The sequence below is a fragment of the Dendropsophus ebraccatus genome, chromosome 11 (genome assembly GCF_027789765.1).
Source record: "Dendropsophus ebraccatus isolate aDenEbr1 chromosome 11, aDenEbr1.pat, whole genome shotgun sequence".
NCBI lineage: Eukaryota > Metazoa > Chordata > Amphibia > Anura > Hylidae > Dendropsophus > Dendropsophus ebraccatus.
Genome location: NC_091464.1, coordinates 14,439,652 through 14,465,612, shown reverse-complemented (window position 1 = coordinate 14,465,612; position 25,961 = coordinate 14,439,652). Strand labels below are relative to the sequence as shown.

The window sequence follows — 25,961 nt, the reverse complement described above, 5'->3', positions numbered from 1 at the left end:
AAATCCCTGATGGTTCTGTGTTGAGTCCAGTGGGCGGGGTCACTCAATGATGATGTCGCTCACTGGACTCTTTAGCATCGGAGCTTTTAATCAATAAATGACAAGCTATACAGAATCTTTTCCTATAAATATATACAGTATATCAATCTTCTGTGCTCCTTCTGCTCTATAACATGATGCCGATAGGTTAGGTTGCATTTTTCATTGTGACAGATTCCCTTTAAATCACTTTAGTAAAACTTAGATTCCAACTTCCTGCACTCCTCTAACTACATGTCTGATGGTTTGACACCAATTTATCCCCTACATCATCTGTGACCTAATATACTGTAAGTTGAATAGAACAGAACATATATTTTGGGCATAATGAAAGTGGATGTACAGAATCTTCCTGGAAATGTGTAGATATACATGTTTTATTTGTAAGACACAAACGTGAGGAAATATGCCCTAGCTGTGGAGCTGACTGCTTTACAGTTACAGTAACTGTTTACTTGTCCACACAAAACAAGTGTTATTTTGTCATACAACACCTAACCTTACATGTTACTGCAAAATTTCCGCTTACAATGTGGTTCGGTACATTCAAGTATGTGTATGAGAGAGTCGCTGCTTTATAACCATGGGGAAGTGGGGGTGGTGGGGACGTAGACTACTGCAGAAGCGAGCACCTTGGAACACAGTTTTTACTAATTGAAGGAACAATGTGGTTATTATTAATGATAACTTATTCTGGCTGCTTCCGGGAGGGGTGGGAATCTCACACGGCGGGCTCCATGAGTCGTGCACAACTAGTCCTACAGCATTATGTTTTCCTGATGTTTTGAAGCTAGTAGATAAACTTGGCAATGTTCTTTTCAAGCCCGGTCACACTACTGCCAGGTGGTTGGTGCAGCCTCTGCTCTACATCTCCATATGGTAAAAAAAAAAAAAATGTTGGTGAATTGTTACGTTTTAAAATTAGATGAGAAGTACATATCCTTCAGCAAGCAGCTGATTCTACACTACATGAAAAAGCTGTCCCATAGGAACCTACTTGATGATATTTATCCCATCCCATGTCAGCAAGTCACCTGCTCAGTTTTGGCAGCCACAGGCTGTATCCATGTTTGCCTGTCAGCCCTAGGGCGGCATCAATCTTCTGCAGCCGTGGGGAAACAAATGCTGAGCGGGTTCACATACAGTTGCCAGACTCAAACATTTATAGGTTCGCTCAACCATTACCGATCTACTTTACTGTGTTACTGTGATCAACAGGGAGGCATGTGAAAAGTGGGCTTCTGGGTGCTGGTACCCACACTGATCACTAAAAAAGGGGGAAACTCTTAGCTGAGTAATGTTCTGCATGGGTTTCATTATGGAGGAGACTTGTTCTATAGAAAATCCATAAGTCTGTATTCTGCAGCAAGGAGAAAGCGGGGAAACCTCCAGCCGCCAAACTATAAATTGTTTAAAAAATGTCTTTAGAAATGCGACCGATCAAGACAATCATATGGTCCCCGAGATCTGTTTATTGACCATACATTACAAGGTTTGTTGTCATTGGTGAGTGACCTGATCAGGCTAGAAAATAAGACTGTTAGTTTAATTCCACTACTTTAGCCTTTTTAATGGTCCTAAACTAAAAGCATCAGTTTTTATGATCCAGTTGGGGTCTGTAGACCTGTGGCCAGACCAGCACCTTGTACTGTACCATGGATGAAGAAATATGGCTGTATTTTGGTCATCTTAGACTGGGCATACTTTGGGTTTCTATTACCTGAGATCAGTTCATTCTAGGTAACATACATTAAATAATAAAAACTACATAGGACCTATTTCTTACACATTGCTATGTTAAAACCTAACTTTTTTATTAATAGTTGTAAATAATTATTCAGTGTGCCAAAAGAGTGAAATGAAAAGAGGTTTTGGTGCTGTTACAGGAGAGCTGACCATATAGTGCTAGCACCTCCAGGATTCTCTTCTACTGAATGTGGACGTGCAGCAGCTGTACACATGTGCAGTGAAAAGACACACCTAGTGGCCATAGTTATCGTTAATTTAAACATAAAAAAGATTAGTATATTGCAAAATTGCTTACAAAAAATTTTGCGACAAGTATTCTTTTAATATTTTAGCAACCAGCATGAAATAGGTCCTATATTGTATTAGTGACTCTAAGTATGGGATCTAAAATGATCTAATTACTCTAGGAGCACAGATGATAGTTACACATTAGTTGTTAGTGCCCATGTATCATACCAAATGGCAGCGAGATGGTCCATTTTCAAGGAAGGCTGAATGTTGGAGATAAAATATCATGCTTAAAGCGAATATATCATCAGTACATTCGTTTTAAGTTTTGCACATGGATAGAACGACGCTAGGTGGTGCTAACCAGGCCGCGGTTCCAAAAAAAGGGAGTTCTATCTATGCGCAAAACTTAAAGTGAATGTGCTGAATACTACTGATGTTACATTTGCTTTAAAGTGTCACTATCGTTTACATTTTTTTTTTTTTTTTTTTTTTTTTGCAGAAATCAATAGTCTAGGAGACTGTAATCTTTTGTAATCCTTTGTTCTCTGCTGGTGACTAATCTCCCTCATCCCCTCTCCATAGGTTACACAGGGCTTGACTGATGTAAAAGTGTCGAGATTTCCTGATAATGAGCAGTGAATGAGGGGGAGGGGGGGCTGGGGAAAGTCTTTTTGAATGCAGATAATGGCATATTTGCCTAATAAACCCAATTACAAAGCTTCTTAAAATCACCTGGACTGTTGGATTTCTGCGCAAAAAAAAAAAAAAAAAAAAAAGACAGTGACACTTTTGTCTTTGGGTATGTTCACACTGAGTAAAACAGGCCTGTCTCAGTGTGCCATAGCCGTCTAGGAGAGCCCGCACTCCTCCGCATCAGTCGCTCTCCGCTCAAAGAAGTGACATGTCACTTCTATGAGCAGAGAGCGGTGGCAGCAGAGAAGCGTGCGCCATTCACTCACATCTGAGCACGGTGGGATTCCGCCATATTTGCTCGGTGTGAACATACCCTTACAGTGTGTCAAGCTGCAAAACTTTGTGTAGATATTAGATGTGCCATATAGAACCAGCCAACAATAAAGACCAACAGCTTAAGATTCTGAAAAGTTATCGGAGCAGACCCCTTAATAAATTTTGTGCACTGTTGACTGTTCACGTGAACAGTGCACAATCTATACCAGCTAGAAGCTGGAGCCGACTTTTGCTCAAATTCACACCAGTTTTCTGGCACGCCTCACCCACTTTTTAAAAAAACTAACATAAGCAGTGCAAAATGGAGATGTCTACACGAGTTCTCTGGGGGAAGGTGCATTGGCTTGGGGGAAAGAGCTGGGATTGAGTGGCAGAAAACACCTTGCACCCCCCCCCCCCCCTTCTCCAGTATACAGACCACTTTAGTGTGTTAACAAGCTCCATAGAAGGGTCAGGCCACTTACAGCGTTTATCACAAATCTATAGTACAGGTGATAAATGTATGGCGCCTGGACGGCCTAAGATGACGGTCCTTGGGTGCTCTCCGTGAATGGAGCAGTAGTGCATCTGCTACAATTCTATCATCCGTCCTGTTGGTCGGTGAGTAATCTTAGTGCCGTTCTATAGGTTTTCAATCGCAGTCATTCTGAGTCTCCTATTGGTTAGCGGAGTAGGAGTCTGGGAATAGGCATTGTTGGTACTTCCAGGTAGCGTGTGTCCCGGATGAAGATCTGATGTGTTGCTTTCACTTCTACTGCTGTCTCTGCTGGCTCTCAAAAGTAGCTGGAACACTGTCTTCCGGACACTGTTGGACAATAAGAAGTACATGATGGGGTCCAGGCAGCTGTTAATAGCGGACAACATCAGGGTTACCTCATTAGTTTTGTGGACTATATCCACCCAATAACAGGAGAGGCTTTGCAGTTGTGTTGCGATGTAAGCAATCCGGAACGTATGATATGGCACAAAGCAAACCGTGAAGATGAAGAGCACGAAGAAGGACTTGTATGCCGTGCGGTTGTATCGGCCAGCATTTGGTATATAGGCTCGCTCTCTGGAGATCCTCTGAAGGTTTTTCCCTATCTTTACGTAGGACAATATCAGCAGAACAAAGACGATCCAGAAGATGAGCACCACAAAGTAATTAAAGGCCGCCTGCCAGATTTTGTCTTTCCGGTCTGTATAGTGGAAACACAGATGAGGAGGAGAGGTTTCTTTAAGCGACTGTACAGCAATGAGAAATATCCCGGAGAAGATGGCTGCCGCCCATAGGCAGCAGCAGATCTGGATGCTGAATCTCCTGTTGGACATGCTGCGTCTTCGCTGGGATTTCTTCACTTTAACGTAACGATCCATGCTGATGAGACCCAAGAGGACAATACTTATGTACATGTTCATGTAAAACAGGTTGCCTACAACTTTGCAGAAAACGGTCCCCATTCTCCACTCTTCTGAGAAATGATACATTATCCGGAACGGGAGGCAGACCGTCAAGAGGAGATCGGCAATGGCTGCATTCAGGAGATACACTTGTACTGAGTTTCTTTTATTGTGAATGCATACAAACACATACAAGGCCAAAGCATTGCCCATCAGTCCAATAATAAAAATGAGCGAGTAGAAGATCCATAGAAAATAGTTAAGGGTGGTTTCGTCCGTAGTGCACATGTGGGAGTTGTTCATGGAGGTGCTGTTTCCAATCTGTGCAGTAAAATAGTCCGTTTTGTCCTGTAAATGTGTCGTCCATGGAATATGAGAATTACTAGTGGTCTCCATTTCTTCTTCCTGTAAAGGGAACAAAATGTTTTATTTTATATAAGGCTACAATTGAAAAAAGTGAAATCAATGGATAAGGGTGTGTTCACACTGCATGTTTTTTTTTTTTTAACTGATGCATTTGTGTGCATCAGTTTCGATCAGTTTTTCCATTGGCTTCCATTATTTAAAAAAAAAAAATCAAAATGCATCCGAACAAAAATCAGTGACTGTTTTTGTGTTAAAAAAAGATCGGTTTTGATCCGTGTGTTTTTTTTTTTTTTTTTTTTTTTTTTTTTTTTTTAAATTTCCCCATCTGTATTTTATTTTATTTAAAAAAAAAAAAAAAAAAAAAAGGGATGGAATGCACGCAATGTGAACCCACCCTAATCAAGTTTTAGCAAATGTCATTAATATGATAATTCATAATGGAAGTTATGTTCACGCTTCCTTAATACTTCCTGTATGCATTACTTCTGTTTCCAGGGCGTCTCCTGCAGTCATTTTAATTAGAACTTTGTTTACTTTTAATGGATAAAATCTACTCTGCATGGCTGCTTACAGTACAGCTATCATAGATCTGTCTTAGGGTCCTATTACACGGGCCGATGGGGGCCCGATAATAACTGTAAGTGAGCGCCGGTCTGCTAGATCGGTGCTCATTTACTGGGCCTATTACACGGACCAATAATTGTTTAACAAGGGCTGCAGGTATATTGTTACCAATGTCCTTGCAGCCCTTGCTTAAACTCTATACATTACCTGTCCATGCTGAAGGGATCCTCTTCCGCTCTGCAGCATAGATAGGTAATGTATACAGTTTGTAAAACGTCAGCTGCCGGCCGCGCACAGCTATTACACGTAGTAATGAGCGGTCAGTGCCCGACAATTATAGGTCCAAACCTATATCCACAATCAGCCAAACGTTGTCATCGGCTGATTGTTGTGTTTATTACACAGAGTGATGTAATAGGGCGCACACACACACACACACACACACACACACACACACACACACACACACACACACACACACACACACACACACACACACACACATAGATATAGCTATGTATATACATATGGGGGGTTCTGCTATGTGAAAACACAATAAAAACTGAATCCACCATGCTCAGTACTGATAGACCATAACCTAGTATGTTTTTAGCGTATGTGTTAACATTTTAAAACTCAAGGGGGCATACTAGGTATATTTATGCATGTCTGCTAAAAACATTTCCTCTTTGTTGCTTACTGAGATCATTACTCATTGTAGTGTAGTGTTTTCCATTGTTAAAAATTACATTTAATACTCAATTCCATTGGGTTTTGTATAACTTACTGTACTAAAGCCAAAAGGTTTAAAAGGTAAACTAATTTATCCAGGCAGCTTGCCTCTAGGATGCTGGATTATTGTAGGGTTAGTCAGCTGGTTTATATAGTATTCAATGGCCCAGATTGATCAAAGTGTGTAAACTGCCTACAGCAACCAATCACAGCTCTGCTCTGGTACCATTGGTTGCTGTGGGCAGTTTACGCCAATTTCTACTTTACACAGTTTAATAAACGTTTCTAAAGCATCATTGTGTTCCTTTTAGGGGAACAATCGAGGAGGAACATTTAGGACATTCAGACTACTATAGTAAAACCTGTATGTATTTCATAAAGACATTTATTTATGTATACCCTGTCTGTTTATATTGGACTTGGAGAATCACTAATACAATGTGACCCCCTTCATCATACCCCATCATGGTACTTTATTACTGACCCCCTAAAGATGCAGCTCCCCCATTTGTGCAGACCCCAGACCAGATGTACAGATACCACTCCTGTCTCCTACACCCCTCCTAATTCTTGGGTACTGTGGCAGAACATTATGGGATGATTGTACCAGCTTTAGGACATTGGTCTACAGAGAACCCTGGAGGTGCAAGGAGAGGGAGAGAGAATAAATGTAAAAAGATGCAGCTCCCAACTGATTCACCGTTTCTCCTGGGAGTCCTGGATAAAGTATGTCTTTACATACATATATATTATAGAGAGAGAGACACACACATATATATTATAGAGAGAGAGACAAAATCAGCGGACAAAGTTCACAGCAAAATGTAGAATTTGAAGAATAACAGGATGCCAATCTCTCTCTATTTAAGCAATAAATGAAATATTTCGATTCCACAAATTTAAATTACAATCTCTATTTTTTTTATGTAATCTTTTGTGAATTGTGTATGTTAAAATATATTTCCTCATGTAGTCTTGTACACTCTCAATAATCTCATATGAGTGCAAGTTTAAATTTACGTCTGAGTAGATGTGCTACATCATAATATAGGGTATTAATGGCTTAAAGGGAACCTGTCACCATGTAAATGCTACCTAAGCTATCGGCATCATGTTATAGAGCAGAAGGAGCCGAGCAGATTGATATATATTTATGGGAAAATATTCAGTACAACTTGTAATTTATTGATTGAACACTCTGATCTGACCACTGGACGCCTTAACACAGAATGGTCAGGGATTTCAGTCAACAAGTTACAAGTTATACTGAATCTTTTCCTACAACAATATATATATATATATCAATCTGCTCAGTTCTTCCTACACTATAACATGACTTTAGATTAGGTAGCATTGTTTTGGTTACAGGATCCCTTTAAGATCAGAATGTAATACATTTAATCCTTACATATTATTAAGTAGTTATGAAGCTGCATATTTGATTGTTTCTTACCTTTTTGGTTGTTTTGTGAGAAGTTTTTTTCTTCAGATCGGTTGTGTGTCTGGTTAGCTCATATTGCTACGCCTGCTTCCTTGTTTGTTGTAGCCTCTAAAATGCTGTGTAAGTAGAATGTGAGAGTCCTGATGAAATGTCCTGTTATAAAATGACAAGAACGATGCATATGCTTATTTTATATAGCTTGAATGAAAGTGCACCTGCCATCATTGACTGGATTTTGTTTGGTGATTTTTTTTTTAAGTGTTTTTTTTTTTTTTTCTTTCCTGACTTTCTGAACAAATCAGTGGTCCGCATAGTCACTACCCAGGGCTTGTTTGGTTCGGAGCATAGATCCAGCCTTGCCTCCCTGCAGAACAGATTATCAATTATTTTTTTTTTCCTTTTAAGGAAAATCAATTATTTTTTTTAATAGGGCTTTTTGTATATTTAATTTTTTAAGGCATTTCAAACTTATAACCAATAGATGACTTCAACAGTCTCACAGATACTCAATAGAGCAAGACATATGCTTGAAGAGACTGTCAGTAGGTTTATGTTCTATCTCAGGGTAGCATGAACTAGTAACAGAGAAGCTGAACAGAATGACATATCGCTTACATTGTTCTGTGCAGCCGATTACGAGATATCATCCTCTTAAATAACCAGAATAAGTAGTCTTTAATATGTGTGTGTGAGCCCAGTAGTCCTCAGAATTTGAGAAGAAGAAAACTCCACCCACCAGCTGCTGATTGGCAGTTATCTATCCATGCTGTGTATAGGCAGTCAGCTGTCAATCAGCAGCTGGAAGGTGGGGGGAGGGGTGCGGCAAGAATCCTATTCTCCTGCATATTAGGAGAACGGCTGGGGGAAAAAATTATGTAAGTAATACACCGATCTGTTAAGCATTTATATAACAAATTTTTGCTGCCCTCATTTAAGGCTAGTAACCTGGTGACAGATTTCCCTTAAAGGGAAAGTAACAACAGGTTTGCTCATACAAACCTGCAATTGTGTGCCTGTAAGGGGGGGATGCAAATTCCAACACTGGTCCTTTTATCTTACTCCGCTATTCTGTAGTATTTTTGACCAAAGGAAATATGTAAATTAGCCCATCTGTTGCACTGGGGCCTTCTTTGCACCACCCTGCCTGTCCGTTGTGTCGTTCATTGCCTCCTACTTATGGATATTCATATATGCATAAGAAGTGACATCTCTCCCCCGCCCCTGATTTTGCACAGTAAGATTGCATGTATGCCAGCGGCCAGTGTTACTGTGCAAGCACAAGATCTAGGCCAAGTAGGGAGACATCGCTAAATATTTATATATGAAACAGTTCTGTCAAAAAAGGCCAGACAGACAGTAATTTAAAGTGGTTAGGGGCGTACAATCTTTGTACTGAGTCTGTAAGCCAGATGACATTAGATTGGGGGCTGCATGGTTTTAAAGGGGTTATCCAGCGCTACAAAAACATGGCCACTTTCCCCCTACTGTTGTCTCCAGATTGGGTGGGGTTTGGAACTCTGTTCCATTGAAGTAAATGGAGCTTAATTGCAAACTGCACCTGAACTGGAGACAAGAGAGGGGGGAAAAGTGGCCATGTTTTTGTAGCGCTGGATAACCCCTTTAAGAAGAGGTATGTATTATTTTAATTTTTTTTCACCGCCCTCTACCATGTACAGATTTTTTTTTAAGTCCTAGACAGCCCCTTTTTGAATTGACCTTTTTGTCCATCTAAAATCTCTAGTTGGCTTTACAGAGCTCCAGCTTATCGTTGCCTTGCATTACTTGTAGATTGTAACCTTGTCAGGCCTTGTGTGCCTGGCTTACACTTCCTATCCCCACAGAACTGTGTCATGCTTTATAAGAAACTGATCATGATCCATTCCATTTCTTACAATGTATTTCATGTTTTTCCTCGTTACAATAAGCTTGTACATCTGTAGAAAATTCTCGATCATGCAGTGAAGTGAGCGCTCTGTAACCTATTAAGTGCAAAACATATTTGCAGAAGTGGTTGGATGGATTGCAAAATACAGAGTTTCTTGTTTTGTGGGCATTTCTTTTTCTTTTTAATCCATTTTTTTTTCCTCCAGGTTAATGTAGGATACTTTTGTTCAACTGCTTTGTCATAACCGCATAAAGTGAGACAGGTCAGATTTGAAAATGTGCTCTGGTCCTTTAGGCCTGTTCCTGAAGGGGTTAAAGGAATAATTACATGTGGCTTAAACACTTTGTTGTTTTTTTTTGCCTCTATCTACAATGTTTCTCTACAAACAAGCGCTACTCCGAAAATAAACCCTAGTTACAGTGCTTACAAAGCTAGGTCAGGCCATGTGATGTCATTGACATCATGGAAGTGGAGAATGGCATACCATAGCTGGTCTTACAGGCCTAAAAAATGACAGCCAGGGCTGTGCAGTGCCCTAGCAGGGGCTTGTGTGCACTGGACCAGCCTTCTTCCCCTCTGTGCTGCTGACAGCAGAGGCCCCGATGTGGAGGATTTAGTTCAGGAGCTTTTGTGTGCGATCAATGCAACCCAACGACAGATCCTGAAGCTAACTGGTAGCTCGGCCATAGGGGCATTAGGAAATCTGGGTGTCTTGGCTTGGCCCCTCCGCTGGCACAATGTGTCCATCCCTGTGGCCTACGCAGTTGCTATTACCTGTTTGCGTTCAGTCCCAGTGCTTTTTTCGGATGAAATAATATAAGACCCTGTCCTATTTTTGGATAAACTCTGTAATAAAGCGATTCATATTCCTTTCACCAAACCACCCCATCTTATATCAAACATGGCCTGAATACAGAGGACTGTCTGTCATCTAGTAAAGTATTGGTGCTCTCTTAGGTTTTTGTTTCATCTGAAGTGCTACTATAACACAGGGAGCAGCCATAGATGGGCAGCATTCCTATATGCCGTAATGCATTGCTTGTATGATAATTGCTCAGATATACCCACCTCACAAAGCTCCGTACACACCTGCAGACTGTTAACGTATTGTTCTTTTGTTCTTATTTAGCCACACTGTGTACTCCTTGCTTCAAAAGAAAATTCTGCCCCTGTCAAGCTTGGTGGTTTTGGAGTTGCAATACAATTGGGCGAGTCTGGCTTAGTAGCTGGAGGTAAGTTTTTCTCTTTTGAACATTGTTATAGAAACATAGATGATTGTCGACAGAAAAAAGCCCCCTGGTCCATCCAGTCTTTTTTTTTCTTGAACCTTGTTTAGTCCTTTTTACATTTTTAGAGGTTTTAATCTTGCTGTTAGTCTGCGAATCTTTGGCCAGAAGCACTGCCCCGTTCCCACAGCGTCACTTGGTCTGCTCCATTCATTATAATTAGAATGAGTCGTCCGGTTGATGCTGTGGAGGCAGGTCACTGTTCCTTACCGTGCTCCTAGACAAAGATTCGCAGACTAACAGCGCAGGACCGGTGCAGAGGAGGGAAGGTAAATTGCTCCTTAGTTGTCCTGGCTGTGTGTTTCAGGTCATTGTCATTTTGGAAGACCCAACCACGACCCATCTTCATGCTCTTACTGAGGGAAGGAGGTTGTTGGCCATAATCTTGCGATACATGTCCCATCCATCGTCCCTTCAGTATGGTGTAATTCTCCTGTCCCCCTCTTCCCATATTGGGCTTAGGAGTGCATCAGCTGGTCCTATGCAGTGATTGATGATCACATCTGAGCAGAGTTTTATAGAGAATGAACGGACAGACGGTCGAGCTGCATCCTGTGATTGGAGGAAAACTCTTTGCCTTTCAAAAAGTTTGTTTTATTTATAGACAAAAATCTAAGCAGTGGTGTGGAGAAGGGGAGTACAGAAAATAATAAGGATGGGGAGAAAATAGGTAACAATACCTATGAGAATGGTCCTGACTCAGCAGGAATCCAAAAGCATAGATAACAGATGTATAAAGAGTGCGGCATAAGACTAGGGGACAACTTTTACACTTGTGATCCCTTTTAAATACACTGAAAAGTGATGAGATGAGACTACATAAAATGCTTAGCAGCTCCTGACAAATTTCCTTAGCTGCAATTGTATTGAAGGAGACAGAGGCTGGACCTGCAGTTCTTTTAAACAGATGCTTTCTGGGTAATCTTAAAGTGACACTGCCACCCCCTTTGTGCATTCTGATATCTCTACACAGGTGTAAAGGGTAAATTTAGCAGTTTTCATACCTTATTTCATATCATACGTCATGGTGCTTGTATTAAGTGGGCATGGCCTCGCAGAGTTAGCGCCACTTACCCCCGTCCACAATGGCGTCGTTGGCCCGCCCCCTTGACGCCCATTGGGTGGCCGACGTAAAGGGGGTGGGGTCTAGACCTTTCGGCCAGCCTGTTCAAATGGGCGATAAGGGGGCGTGACCAACTGTGGCGTTGTGGGCGGGGCTAAGTGGCGCTAATGCCGCGAGACCTCGCCCACTTAACTCAATCTGCAGTTGATAAAAGATCACTTTTTACTTGAACAAGCACTATGACATATGATATAAAATAAGGTATGAAAACCGCTAAATTTACCCTTTACACCTGTGTAGAGATGTCAGAATGCACAAAGTAGGTGACTGTGTCACTTTAACCGACCCCCGGTACCTTCAGGATAGTAATGTAGAAAGGGAAGAGACGCCACTCCGGAATAAAGTGAAGGTGTATTTTATTCACCCAACACGTGTGGCAACGTTTCGACTCTGCTCTAGAGGCTTGAGAAAGACTCTAGAGCAGAGTCGAAACGTTGCCACACGTGTTGGGTGAATAAAATACACCTTCACTTTATTCCGGAGTGCCGTCTCTTCCCTTTCTACATTATATATATATATATATATATATATATATATATATTATACACACACACACACATACATACACATGGTGCCTTGGATTATTGAATCATTGAAATTCAGACAATTGGTTCCACACCCCAAAAATGATTATTTTTTTTATTCTGAACAACATGCAAAACGAATGAAACATAATGTACAATATAGCAATCAGCATGTATAATGTATAGTAAGTGCAAACAGTAGCAGTTTGTAGATACAAGATGGAATTACAGATCCACAAAATGCTGGAGCGTAGTACAACAGGCTAGAATAGAGAAGCAGGGCTGCTGTCAGAGGTCTGTGTGGTCACATGACAGCAAGGGGGAAGGGGTGTGTGTTTAGCATGGACCAATCAGGAAGTGAGGACAGAGGCAGAGTGTGTATAGCTGAGTGCAATTGCAGGCACATTATAGCAGCAGTATGTATAGCGGAGTGTGAGTGCAGGCACATTATAGCAAGAATAGAGATGGAAAAGGCAAGGGCTGACAGATTGCAGGGAGGAATGAGCAGGGCAGATGTGGGCTCAGTATAACTGCACTCTCTGTCCAAGGAGAGAGGGGTTACAGCTATGAAGAGATTACCTCCACAGTCCTGTCCCCTGATGTAAGCCCCAGCCTGAAGTGGATCTGCTATGATGTGGAAGGTGAGGGAGACTCCCTGGGTCAGAGTACAGTGCTGTAGACCCCGCTATACAGACCATGCCCCTCCCCCCCTCCCACCCAGTACAGGGAGCTCTTACACCAAAGCAATGCTCTTAAATCAAGTAACAATTTTGAAAAACTGTGAGCTCTTCTTGCAAAACGCTCTTAAACCAAGTTACTCTTAAACCAAGATACCTTTGTGTGTGTATATATATTCCTGGTCTATATAACATACTATTTTTGTCCAGTGTGGTTCTAGTTTTCTTTGTTATACCACATTTAGATATTATCTGACACCTCATCAGGGTTTCCTGTATGACTATTTTGACATGCCAGAGATATACAGGCAAGGAAGTCCAGCAGCAGTCAGTTTTCAGCAAAAAACAAAATGGTTGTATTGCGTATTTGGGTACAAACAGTGGCTTTGCCTCTTAGTATAATAAAGGGGTTATCCAGTGCTACAAAAACATGGGCACTTTCTTCCAGAGACAGCACCACTCTTGTCTCCAGCTTGGGTGGGATTTTGTTGCTCCATTGACGTGAATGGAGCTTAACTGCAAACCGCACCAGACCTGGAGACAAGAGTCGTGTTTTCTCCTGAAAGAAAGTGACCATGTTTTTGTAGCACTGGATAACCCCTTTAACTTGCTGATAGTTGGGGTTGCCAGCTTTACAGCATCCAATCTTCTATGATTTTCCTTCACAGACCCATTTCCCCGTTTGGACTTTATGTGAGAGACATGTCAAAAGTTTTAATAGTTCGGGGTCTAAGTGTTTAGACCAAGACCAAGCCAGGAGAAGATGGCTCTCAGCGCTGTCCTCTCCCAGCTCTGTGCCCTGTGAGGAGAGGGCCGTATAAGAGCATGTCCCCTCACAGAACGAGGAATGCCGCTCGTTCTACTGATCAAAGTCTGACTCTCATCAACTTGTAGTCATTTTTGTTTATAATTTATGTTCTTTATGTTGCAGATAGGAAAGAGAATTTTTCTTTTTTGTTAGTTTTTACTGGTTAGAAGCAGATGCAGCACATCCATTTTTTTTTCTTACAAATGGCCCTTCTCACCCTTTTAGCCTGCTACCACTCCAGGCCTGGAATATTATTTTTTGATACTGCAGGCCTGATGGTAGCCCCTTCCCTGCACCCCTGTGGCTAAGCCCTAGCTTTGTAATGGACACCATCTGTCAGACTGCTTCACTACGAAGGGCCCTATTCCACCGGATGATTATTGTTTGCATAATCGTTAACGATTAACTATCTCAAACGACCGCTATTGCGAAAGACCTGAAAACGTTCACTCATTTCCATGGAACGATAATCGTTACTTATGATCGTAATTGCGATTGTTTTTTTTCTTCGCTATTGCGTTCGTATCTATTGCGAACGACCGAACGATGTCTTATTCAATGCGAACGATTTGCAAACGTTTTGTGAACGAACAACGATAAAAATAGGTCCAGGTCTTATAAAGCGATCAACGATTTCTCGTTCGGTCGTTAACTGCATTTCCACCGAACGATTATCGTTTAGATTCGATCGATTTAACGATAATCTGAACTATAATCGTTCGGTGGAATAGGGCCCTAAGGCTCCGTTCACACAGAGCAAAACAGGCAGAATCCTGCCAGCCTCCCTGTCATAATGACAGTCAGTGGGAGGCTCGCGTACCTCCTCTCTCTCCGCGCTTAAGAATGGACACAAGCCTCCTATAAACTGTCATCATGACAGGGAGGCTGCTGGGATTCTGCGGTGGAGAATTCCTCCTGTTATTCTCCGTGTGAACAGAGCCTAAGCCGGTAAAGTGAACCAAATGAAATGAAACACAAGGCATGCAGTTATAGATCTTGATTTGCAAGTCCAGGTTCTGCCTCCAGTTTGCATCCACATATGCTAGCAACGGGGAAAAGAGCTCTCAAAGTGCTGTAAGGCTATGCTTCCACAGTCCTTTTCTATCATGTATGCAGAGTGGGGGCACAGCCTACCACTCACCCCCTGCCGCTCCAGGCTATATGGCCTGGCAGCTTCTAGTGATGGTAGGATGGTCACTAGAAGCGGAGGATGCAGGACACAGACTGGTGTGGAGGGGTAAGTGTTCAGTCCCTACAGAAGAGATGGAAGGGAAAAACTGCTGAAAATCCTAGTATATACAGGTAAAATGAATAACAAGATATCCGGGATCTTTTATATTGTTCTGCAAACTCTCGCAGAGCCAACTTTTATATTCTGCAATGGTAATACTGTACTAGAATCAGGCCATGATCTCTGTAAACAGTTTACTCACTTGCTGTATGTTAACTTGAGTAATAAAGTCTGCCCTGTCTGCTTCGAATAGGTCGAGTAGGAACTCCGCACTTCATGGCTCCAGAGGTGGTAAAAAGAGAACCTTACGGGAAACCTGTAGATGTCTGGGGATGTGGCGTCATTCTGTTTATCCTGTTAAGTGGCTGCTTGCCTTTTTATGGCACAAAGGAAAGATTGTTTGAGGGCATTATCAAAGGAAAATACAAGGTACGTAACCCTGTTTCTGTTACTGTTGGGGTGCGCACATGTAGGCAGAGTTTACCCTGCTTCAAAATTGCATTTTAGAAAAAAAAAACTGGGGTGCTCTGACATGTAGTGCTAGCGCTTGTAATTCACTGAAAATTGCCACTAATTTAAACAGCAAATCCGCAAAAAAAAGGTAATGGTTAAAGTAAGGTGATCCCTATATTTTACAGATATTTCTTATGGACACTACCATAAACTACTATGTCCTATTTTCTTGTGGCTTGGATTGCAGATCTCTATAACTACAGTGTAAATAGCCCAGTAGAAATCATTGTGCCCTAAATTTGTCCATAATTGCAGATCTGCAATTACGGATACATTTACGGAACGCATACATGGCCTAGTGCTGCATGGATAGGTGTCCATAAAACATTCAGTTGCATCAAGCTGAATAGTTAAAGTTTTGCTGTCAGGTTATAGGCAGGTGTCACCTATGTTAATGTTATGTCATCTTAACCATAAATCTGCATACATACCCCAGGATAGGTTATAAATGTCTGCCTAACTCTGTACGGCTGAGTGAGTGTCACCGTATTAACTTTCTGGGTATAATTTTGACTGTATAGATCTATGTAGGCAGCGGCATCTTGGGCAGTACACAAAGGGTCTTGATTGTAGCTGGTGAGAGCACTGGTGCTGCTCTGGACAAACCTCTTATCCGTTAAATATTCTTACCCAATATAGACGTCATCAGAAGTACCATGATTTACTTTTTTTTTTCCCCCCCCTGACCTGTATTTCTGTTTACCTCAGCAAGAATACTTCTCTTATTTAGGAAACAGATGGGAGTCCTAGTTCTTGTGCAATATATACTATTAACCTTAACTGGTATACGGTCCTGGTATAAAATGTTTAGTAAACTTATCAGTCATGAGATATAGATGACTTTTATTAAGTCCGGCATTTTTTGCGCCAGGCTTAAAAATGTCCCTGCAGTGCCGAGGCTTTGAGGATTTCTGTGAGTATGTACTTAATCCCGGAGTCTCTCCCGGCTCACAAACTGCTGGTGTAGGTTTTAACAACCTTTTTCCAGTGGACAAATATTAAATGCGGCAAAGTCTGCACCCCTTCTGCATGCAGACGCACCCCCTATTCTGCCACTCTTTCCGTCGCAATATTCGCAAAACCAGTGTTTGTAAATATATGTATGCTCATCGGACCCATCTGCGCCGTGAAAAGATTTTTTTAGTCTGATAATAAATGTCCCCCATAGTGTGTAAAAATATACACTACGATGAATCGCCTCGCTATTGAAGTCCGGCAAAATTTTTTATTAAAGTATTGTATTGCCCCCCAAAAGTTATACAAATCACCAATATACACTTATTATGGGAAATGCTTATAAAGTGTTTTTTCCCTGCACTTACTACTGCATCAAAGCTTCACTTCCTGGATAACATGGTGATGTCACCTCCTGGATAACATGGTGATGTCACTTCCTGGATAACATGGTGATGTCACTTCCTGGATAACATGGTGATGTCACTTCCTGGATAACATGGTGATGTCACCTCCTGGATAACATGGTGATGTCACCTCCTGGATAACATGGTGATGTCACCTCCTGGATAACATGGTGATGTCACCTCCTGGATAACATGGTGACGTCACCTCCTGGATAACATGGTGACGTCACCTCCTGGATAACATGGAGACGTCACAACCTGACACCCAGAGCTGTGTGGGCTGTGGCTGCTGGAGAGGATGATGACAGGGGGATGCTCAGTGTCCCTCCAGTGCCCTATGTCCCCTCTGCCACCATCCTCTCCAGCAGCCACGGTCTTGACATCACCATGTTATCCAGGAAGTGACATCACCATATTATCCAGGAAGTGACATCACCATGTTATCCAGGAAGTGACATCACCATGTTATCCAGGAAGTGGCATCACCAGGTTGACCAGGAAGTGGCATCACCAGGTTGACCAGGAAGTGGCATCACCAGGTTATCCAGGAAGTGGCATCACCAGGTTATCCAGGAAGTGACATCACCAGGTTATCCAGGACGGGATGCCTTGATGCAGTAGTAAGTGCAGAGAAAAAAACACTGTGTGTTTCCCTTAAGGCTGGGTTCACACTACGTATATTTCAGGCTGTATTTGGTTCTCATGTCAGGTCCTCATAGCAACCAAAACCAGGAGTGGATTGAAAACACAGAAAGGCTCTGTCCACACAATGTTGAAATTGAGTGGATGGCCGCCATATAACTGTAAATAACTTCCATTATTTCAATATAACAGCCGTTGTTTTAAAATAACAGCAAATATTTGCCATTAAAGGACGGCCATCCACTCAATTACAACATTATGTGAACAGAGCCTTTCTGTGTTTTCAATCCACTCCTTGTTTTGGTTGCTATACAGCCTCAAACATACAGCCTCAAATATTGTAAAACGTTGTAAAACGTTTGGGGGGCAAAAGAATACTTTAATAAAATTTTTTCTTTAAGGCTTTATTACATGACACTATATTGAGAAGAGGCGAGTGCAGACCTGTCAAGACAACACTTGCTGCTTCTTTGTTCCCCACTCATTGCCTGAGCACCTACAGCATCATCTAGGCTGCCTATTGAAGTCCATGTTGGTCTGCTGCTCCTATCACTTGGAGTGACAAGCAGCAGACAGTCACTGCACGTCGCTGGGTTTTTTCAATGCTATGCATGTCAACTGATCTTGCTCTTTCAACGTGTGCCATTACACCAAACAATTATTGTCCGAAATGGATGGTAATTGGCCAAATACGGCTGAAAATTTAGTGTAATAGGGCCTTTAGTAGTGCAATCATTCAACCAAAAAAGGCTTATGTAGTGAGGTCCTTACAGATCTGACAGCCAACAAAAGCATCTGATACAGAATACTATGAGTAGATTACATATAAAATTCAAATGAAAATATTCAAGTTTTATCTGTAATTTAAATTGTGGGTGTTTCATATTTTTAATGGTTTTTGTTTTTTTCAGATGAATCCCCGACAATGGAGCCATATATCAGAAAGTGCTAAAGACTTGGTGCGCCGCATGCTTATGTTGGATCCTGCTGAAAGGATAACAGTCTATGAGGCGCTCAATCACCCCTGGCTGAAGGTACGGGGGGTTTAAACATATTGCACCTGTTTTAAACGTGGGGGTTGGAGGTTTGTTTTTTAAAAAGTGGCACAAAAAAATTAAACAGTGAGTGTATCTATCTGGAAGGATAAGAAGCCCTTGCCTTGCCACGCCACTTGTAGAACCCACTACTGTTTTGACTCCAATTTCTACAAGAAGCCACACTAATCCCTGCAACCTTTGGTCAGCATTCTTTGTGATTGGGGAGGGGTAACATCTACTTTTGTAAATAGTTAAAAGGGTTTCTCAAAATCAATCACAAAGCAAAAAAGGCTAAAAAGTTTTAGATTACTAAAGTCACTAAGTTAGATTTTTTGTATTTAAATTGCTGTGAGCATATAGCATCAGTGGGGTCTACAGCTGGATAGCTGGAACAAGGAAGCCTTTGCCAACGTTTAGTAGACTCTTGGCCCCTGTATACCTTTTGCGTTGCTCCAGGTGCCTTTCCCTTTATCACTGTTCCCAAAGTAGAGGGTTTCAAAAAAAACTTTCCTAAACCTAAGCATAGTGTACCTTGCATTGTGTTGCATCTATGAGGCTCACATTAAAGAAGCAGTGCATTTTTTTTCCCTCCCTTGCTGCAGGCTGATAAGTAATAATATTTGTATATGGGTCCAACTAGAGCAAACCCTTTCTAGATATGCCCTTCCAGATGCCTTATGGGTGCGTCCGGCAGCTTGGTCTGCTACGTTACTTAGGTGCATGCCCCTCATTACGCGTACTTCCCTGTCTATCCTTAGAAGGACGCAAGCGCAGGCATTGCTCTTCACACCTGATGGGCCCTTAACACCGATTCTTAATAATCCTGACTTCCCTCCTGGCACGCTTGGTACGGACTTCCTATCACATTCAATGGACAGTAGATTTCTATTCCGCCAGGTCACTACAGCCTCGGCTCTGCTGCCCTTGGAGGCAGTGGTCCCTGATCTGCACCGCTTACAGCGATATGACTGGCAGTACTTGCAGTTGCAACATTACTATAGTGCCTCGGTTCGCTCGCTGCGAATTCATAGACAGCTACTGCCCTTTGAAGACCTCTGTGTACTCACAGAAGCGCCTGCTCATGTAGTGTCGCTTGTCTACGCCATTCTGACGCAACCTCTTCCTGATGTCAAACTCCCGTACCAGGTGGGCTGGGAACAGGAACTGAATCAGTCTTTCCAGAGTACTGCCTGGGAAAAAGCCTTCTTTCTCTGCCATAAGTCTTCGGTGGCGAGTAAGGCCCAGGAAACTAATTTTAAGGTGATGGCAAGATGGTACAGGGTACCGACTTTGCTACACTCTTACTATCCGGCTGTCTTGGAGCTGTGCTGGCGATGTGGGCAAAGCCCAGGCACCATGAGCCATATATGGTGGGACTGCACTAAATTGACAAGCTTCTGGACAGCGGTAGCGAAGCTGATTTATGAGATAGCAGGTGTAAATCTCACTAATCAGCCCTCTACGTATCTACTGTCCATGATCCCGGGCACACTCTCACAATGTAAGAAAGGTATCACTCGCTTCCTTCTCTTGGCGGCCAGGACAGTGATCCCTAGGAAATGGAAGTCTGAGACCCCCCCCCCCTCCGTGTCAGAATGGTTTGCAGAAATACAACACCTCCATCGTATGGAGGAGTTGAGAGCAGACCTTGGCTCACCCCCCGCTACCACGGCTATGTGGACTCACTGGGTGGCGTTTATGGACACTCCTCTATATCGCTCTTACGTGGCGCCCCAGGCTGACATACAGGACGGCTGAGCTATTGTGCGTGCTCACTCTCCGCAGGTGGTCTTGGCATGGCCTTTCTCTCTCTTCTCCTTCTCTCCCCCTCCCCGGGACTGTGCTGGTCTCTCCTTCCCTCTTCTTTCTACAACCTACTCTTTCAGTTACCTTTTCCTGTGTTCCAGTTCTTTAAATCCTGATGATGGGCTAGCAGAAACGAGCCACCAAGTACGGTTGGAACTTACTGTTGTTTGACTTACCAGGGCCCTGTACAGCATGCCCCCTTGGTTGGGGCTTACCTCCTTCTAGACAGTTGTGCTGGTCCTTGGTAACAATCTGATCTACTGTCAAACTATGTCGTGCTATGTGTAATGTCCATATGACCTATCATCTTGGATCTATGTTGTTGTCTATTGCTTCTTTCAATAAAATATTTGAATAATAAAAAAAAAAATAATAATATTTGTATAGCGCCAACAGATTCCGCAGAACTTTTTTAGATATACAAGTACAGATCAGGTAATATTTATAATACATTATACAACAAATAAGTATAAAAAATAACAGAATATGATAGACCGTTAGGGACCTGCTCACGAGAGCTTACAGACTAGGATGACTGGAGGTTACATAAGAGGCAGTAAGTGCTTTATTTTGCCAATTTTCCAGTTGTTGTACATAGTCGCAAAGTAGATGATCAGGCAAGCAAAAACAAATACTGGGAGACCATGAGCCAATAGATCTAAAAATAGTTCAAATAATATACGTCCCACGCTTCTGTGTCCCCATTGAAAAATTTTACGTGAGTTAAAATTTTCAACTTGACAAAAAAAATATTCCATCCAGTGATGTGCATAGAGGCGAAATAAGTCAGTGTTGTGTGGCAATAATCACTTTCTCTCGGCTGTCATGAGGAACATGGTTATTGCATCACCCAGAAAGCTGTGTTACACTCATACGTTAAGGGGACACTAACACAGCTGCTATGTTTCCATAGTGTAGGAATGGTTAACCTGCGGCCCTTCAGCTGTTACAAAACTACAATTCCCATCATGTCTGGACAGCCAAAGCCCTGAGTGCCCTCTCTGACATGGGTGCCATAGGGTCATCACCACAGCCCTGGTCTCGCCTTTCCAGTAACTAGTAGATGTCTCATAGTTTTAGAAGCATTGCTTCACCCCATAAGGACTTGTTCCCTCTTCCCAGTTGTATAAAAGCTAGTGTGTACAGAAAAGACAGGGCTCATTTCCCCAGCAAGGCATTAGTCCCGTATGGCTTCACATTGTTTCTGTTAAAAATCCATAATCCAGACAGCTCAAAAGAGATGAACAGAACCAATGCACTGGGGGATAGCAATCCATCGCCTGCTAGGGGGGGGGAAAGTCAGGAGGCCCCCATACATGTGACAGTCACACAAGACTAGCCACAATTACTTTCTGATAAGTCACACATCATAGGTCACTGAAACTCAAATGTGGTACAAATTAGGGATGGTCCAAACCTGCCGCTCGGCAGCGGGAGTAACGCTTGGAAAACTGGGATACAGCCTATGGCTATGGCTGTATCCCAGTTTTCCAGGCGGTCCTCCGGCTGGATCCGCCCGCTCCACGGAGCAGGCAGACAGCGGGAATCATTACCGAGGGTTTGGGTTCGTACGAACCCGAACCAAACTCTGTTCGGACCATCCCTAGTACAAATCACCAAAACCTTTTTTTTTTTTTTTTTTTTTTTTTTTTGTGCAAATTGTGTCACAATGATGGCACTTTTCTAATGGTGAGTCGGCTGGTACCACAATAAGCAATGTCTCCATTGGAGAATACCTCTGACAGGATTGTTTCAATAGCTGATATTCATTGAATCTTAAGACCCTATTACACAAAACGATTATCAGCCGATTATCGTCTTGTGTAATAGAAGGCAGTAATCAGCCGACATAAACAATGCCGGCTGATCGTTGAAGTCTTTTTCTTTAACATGTTGATAGACAAGCGACTCGTCTGCCGTCAATCTGCTGCCGTCGCCGTGCGGAGTAGGAGCGGCAGCAGACTGCTGCTATATGCTATGGGCTACCCGGACGATCTAGCGATCATGCGGGCAGCCTTCCCTGCGGACAATGGTGGATCGGCCCTTTATGCCCTAGAAGCCACGTGTAAGTCAGGGATGGGGAACCTTCTGCCCTCCAGCATGCCAAATGGGAATTGTAGTTTTGCAAAAGCTGGAGAGCAGAAGGTTCCCCATCCCTGATGTAAGTAGAATGCATGTGTGTGAATGCAGGGCCAGACTGGGACGGAAAATCAACCCTGGCACTCACACCCCTCCAGCCCACATACCATATCACACTGTGTCCTTAGGTCTTGTTGTGTTGTATTGCAGCTCAGTTCCGTTGACTGGAATGGTGCAAAGTCTATCTCTATCTATCTATCACACGAAAATCCAAAGCACTCCAGCATAAGGTAAAAAAAGGTAGTGGTTTATTACAAAAATGTGCAAAAACACAGGATGCAACGTTTCAGTTCTCTCACAGAACCATTATCAAGCATGGTTCTGTGAGAGAACTGAAACGTTGCATTCTGTGTTTTTGCACATTTCTGTAATAAACCACTACCTTTTTTTACCTTATGCTGGAGTGCTTTGGATTTTCGTGTGATACTTGGGGATCCCCCCTGCCAAGGGATTTGCATCCAACTGCACCCGCTACACCTGTGAAGAAGTGCGGCTCCTTTCTCCTCTGTATCTACCTATCTATCTATCTATCTATCTATCTCCTATCTATCTATCTGTTTGTCTCTATCTATCTGTTTGTCTCTATCTATCTAAACACAGCACAGCAATGCTAAAGAGTGCTGTGGATTTTCTACTATATATCATGTATCTATCTATCTACCTATCTACTATCTCTTATGCATCAACAGACTACAGCAGCGATAAGAGGTGTAAGTAGGGTCCTAGGGAAATTTTTAGGATATGTAAAATAATATTACACACGTCCTGTGTAATATTAGCACTGGTAAGACAATTTTCTATGCATGATAATACTGTCTATCTCTAAATAGCTGTCATAGTTACCAAATAACACTAGTAAACAGGAAGCGAATATTATCATTATACATATTACCGCCATACTGTTACTGACCAATCTATTATAAAGGGACTGATACTACCATTATTACAGTAAACAAGTAAAATATAATACCTCAACACTGAGACCACTACCATCATCACAACAACATGACTAATACCACTATACTGTCACTGAATAAAATCCACTATGTGAACACAAGTATTACCAATAAACCGGCACACCATGACCACCGCCATCATCACCATACAGTGACTGGATAATACTGCTGTACTGTCTATTAATAATATTCCCTTGATATCTGCCTCAGCATTGACTAGAGATGAAGTTCAGAGGATTTGGGTTCATGTGAATCTAAACTTACTGTAAGTTCACTCATCTCTAGCAGTGACCAAATAGAGGTAGAGATCCAGCTATACAAAGGATTTACAGGCCTCAAGAGTACATTGATATCATTGTTACTCAATGACGGAACCCAGTATCAAATCTGCTGCAGATCCTGTACGTGTAAATGCACCCAAAAAGTGATTTTAGTGCAGTTATATCCAGTGACTTACAGGAGGCGTCTGCTCTACATGAATCATAAGTGACCTTTTTGGTAGTCAAAGCTGTCTGTTTTTTCCTTTCTTTCCATCTGGCTCAGCCCATCATGAAGATTTCTCCAGTCATGAATCATCTCCCCAGAATCTGCGAGACAAACACTTTAGGCTCCACGTTCCAGCACCATCCTAACCTTATACCTCATCATCTATACTCCCCATTGCTTTACATAGTTACATTGCATTACAACAGTGCCCCCTCTGTGCTCCCACATAAGCAGTCAGACCCAGTATGTGCCTCCAAATAGAAGGCAGCTCTGTGTGCCTATATAGTATTAGACTCTCTCCGTGCTATGTCATTATATAGGCGACTTTAATGCTCCCCTATAGTAGGCTCCCCTGAGCAGCAGTCCCCATATACCATAGGTCCCACTGAGCAGCAGAACTTATAAAGCACAGGTCCCCATGTGCAGCCCCTAAATAATATAGCCCCCCACACATAATATAGATGACCTGTGCAGTCCCACATAATATAGGCCCCCCACATAGTATAGCCCTTCCACCTGTGTAGCCCACAAATTATATCCTACCTTTGTAGCCCCCACATAGTATAGGTCCCCGTGTAGCCAGCCCCCACATAGTATAGCCCCAGCATATTCCCCCCCCCCCCCATGTAGCCCTGCACATAGTATAGGTCCCTGTGTAGCCAGCCCCCACATAGTATAGCCGCAACATATTAACCCCCCCCCCCCCCCCATATGTATCCCCGCACATAGTATAGGTTCAGCCGGTGGTATACTTAGGAGAGAGGCTGGTCGGCGGCCCTCCAACTGATAAACTGAGCATCCCAGCGGGCATTTGCCCGGCCTGCCAGATTATCAGTCGGGGCCTATGTGAATGTGTTGTGCTGTTGTGGTTTTTTAAATAGTTATATGTACATTTGTCTCACAAAATTTTTCATTTGCCTTGCTGCTTTACCTTTTTAAATGGAACTTTCCATTGTCACAGGAAAGAGATCGCTATGCATACAAGATCCACTTGCCAGAAACTGTAGAACAACTACGAAAATTTAATGCAAGGAGGAAATTAAAGGTTAGTTTATAAATTATCCCAACACTGAAAGCGTTTCTTTAAATCTGTGTTTCCAGTGACCTTTAAGTCAGGAAGACGACTGAGATTCTGTGCAGTACTCCCCCTGCTCTGTCTGTCTGAGCTCCATAGACTTACATTATTCGGACGTCTAGGTCATACAATGCAGAGCCAGGAGAGAACACGCTGAGCTGGCTCATTCTCCTGATCAATCATGGTCTGAACACTCAGACCCCGACCAAAACTTTCAAAACTTTTAATATGTCTCTGTGACATGTCAAGTTTTTTTTTCTAATGACCGGTACAAATTAAGACCGTGGCCCCTTTTACACATCCATTTATTCTGTCTGTTCCCATAGATGCTTCTGTAGGATAGGGGATAACAAGCTGTTTGCAGGGGGTTTAACCATGGGACCCTACCTAACGCATCCCATTCTCTACTGCAACAGCTTATGGCTTCATAACTACTCGTGTACCCGCAGTGCTCACCATGGCCGCTAGTGGTGCCTGTAAAGGAAGCCATATTTCTCTTTCCCCCTCTATAATTTTCTCCTGCTAATAACTACATGTTGTACACGTCACACATCAGTATATAATATTTTGTCTTTCTGTAGGGAGCAGTTTTAGCTGCCGTGTCTAGCCACAAATTCAACTCATTTTATGGAGATCCTCCTGAAGAATTACCAGACTTTTCTGAAGACCCAACTTCATCAGGTAGATTTTCTTGTATTACAGTGTCTTTGGTTGCTATAAATGTAGCGTCTGCATGATACCGTACTGTCCCACCATGGATGATGATGATCTTGGAGACTGCATATTCATTATATATATATATATATATATATATATATATATATATATATATATATGTACATGTTACTGGCCAGTCTTCTCTTTGCTTTAGATCAGATGCCTGGTTAATTCCTAGATTTCACCCTGCTTTTTTTTTTTTTTTTAACTGGGCTACACTACCA

At 42.4% G+C, this 25,961-nt stretch overlaps 2 protein-coding genes across 4 annotated transcripts in view; one reads left to right on the top strand and one right to left on the bottom strand.

The window, feature by feature from the left end:
• The window catches only part of CASK (calcium/calmodulin dependent serine protein kinase), a 202,657-nt gene that overhangs the window by 99,137 nt on the left and 77,559 nt on the right, over positions 1 to 25,961 (top strand). For all 3 annotated transcript variants that reach the window (XM_069945841.1, XM_069945842.1, XM_069945840.1), the window contains exons 6-10: positions 10,486 to 10,588; positions 15,259 to 15,434; positions 18,433 to 18,555; positions 24,907 to 24,990; positions 25,602 to 25,701. In XM_069945841.1, the coding sequence (XP_069801942.1) occupies positions 10,486 to 10,588; positions 15,259 to 15,434; positions 18,433 to 18,555; positions 24,907 to 24,990; positions 25,602 to 25,701 (586 nt within the window). The remainder of the gene's footprint in view (positions 1 to 10,485; positions 10,589 to 15,258; positions 15,435 to 18,432; positions 18,556 to 24,906; positions 24,991 to 25,601; positions 25,702 to 25,961) is intronic.
• On the bottom strand, positions 2,777 to 4,767 carry GPR34 (G protein-coupled receptor 34). The gene has a single exon (XM_069944670.1). The coding sequence runs from the start codon at positions 4,762 to 4,764 to the stop codon at positions 3,610 to 3,612; it is 1,155 nt and encodes a 384-aa protein (XP_069800771.1). The 5' UTR covers positions 4,765 to 4,767; the 3' UTR covers positions 2,777 to 3,609.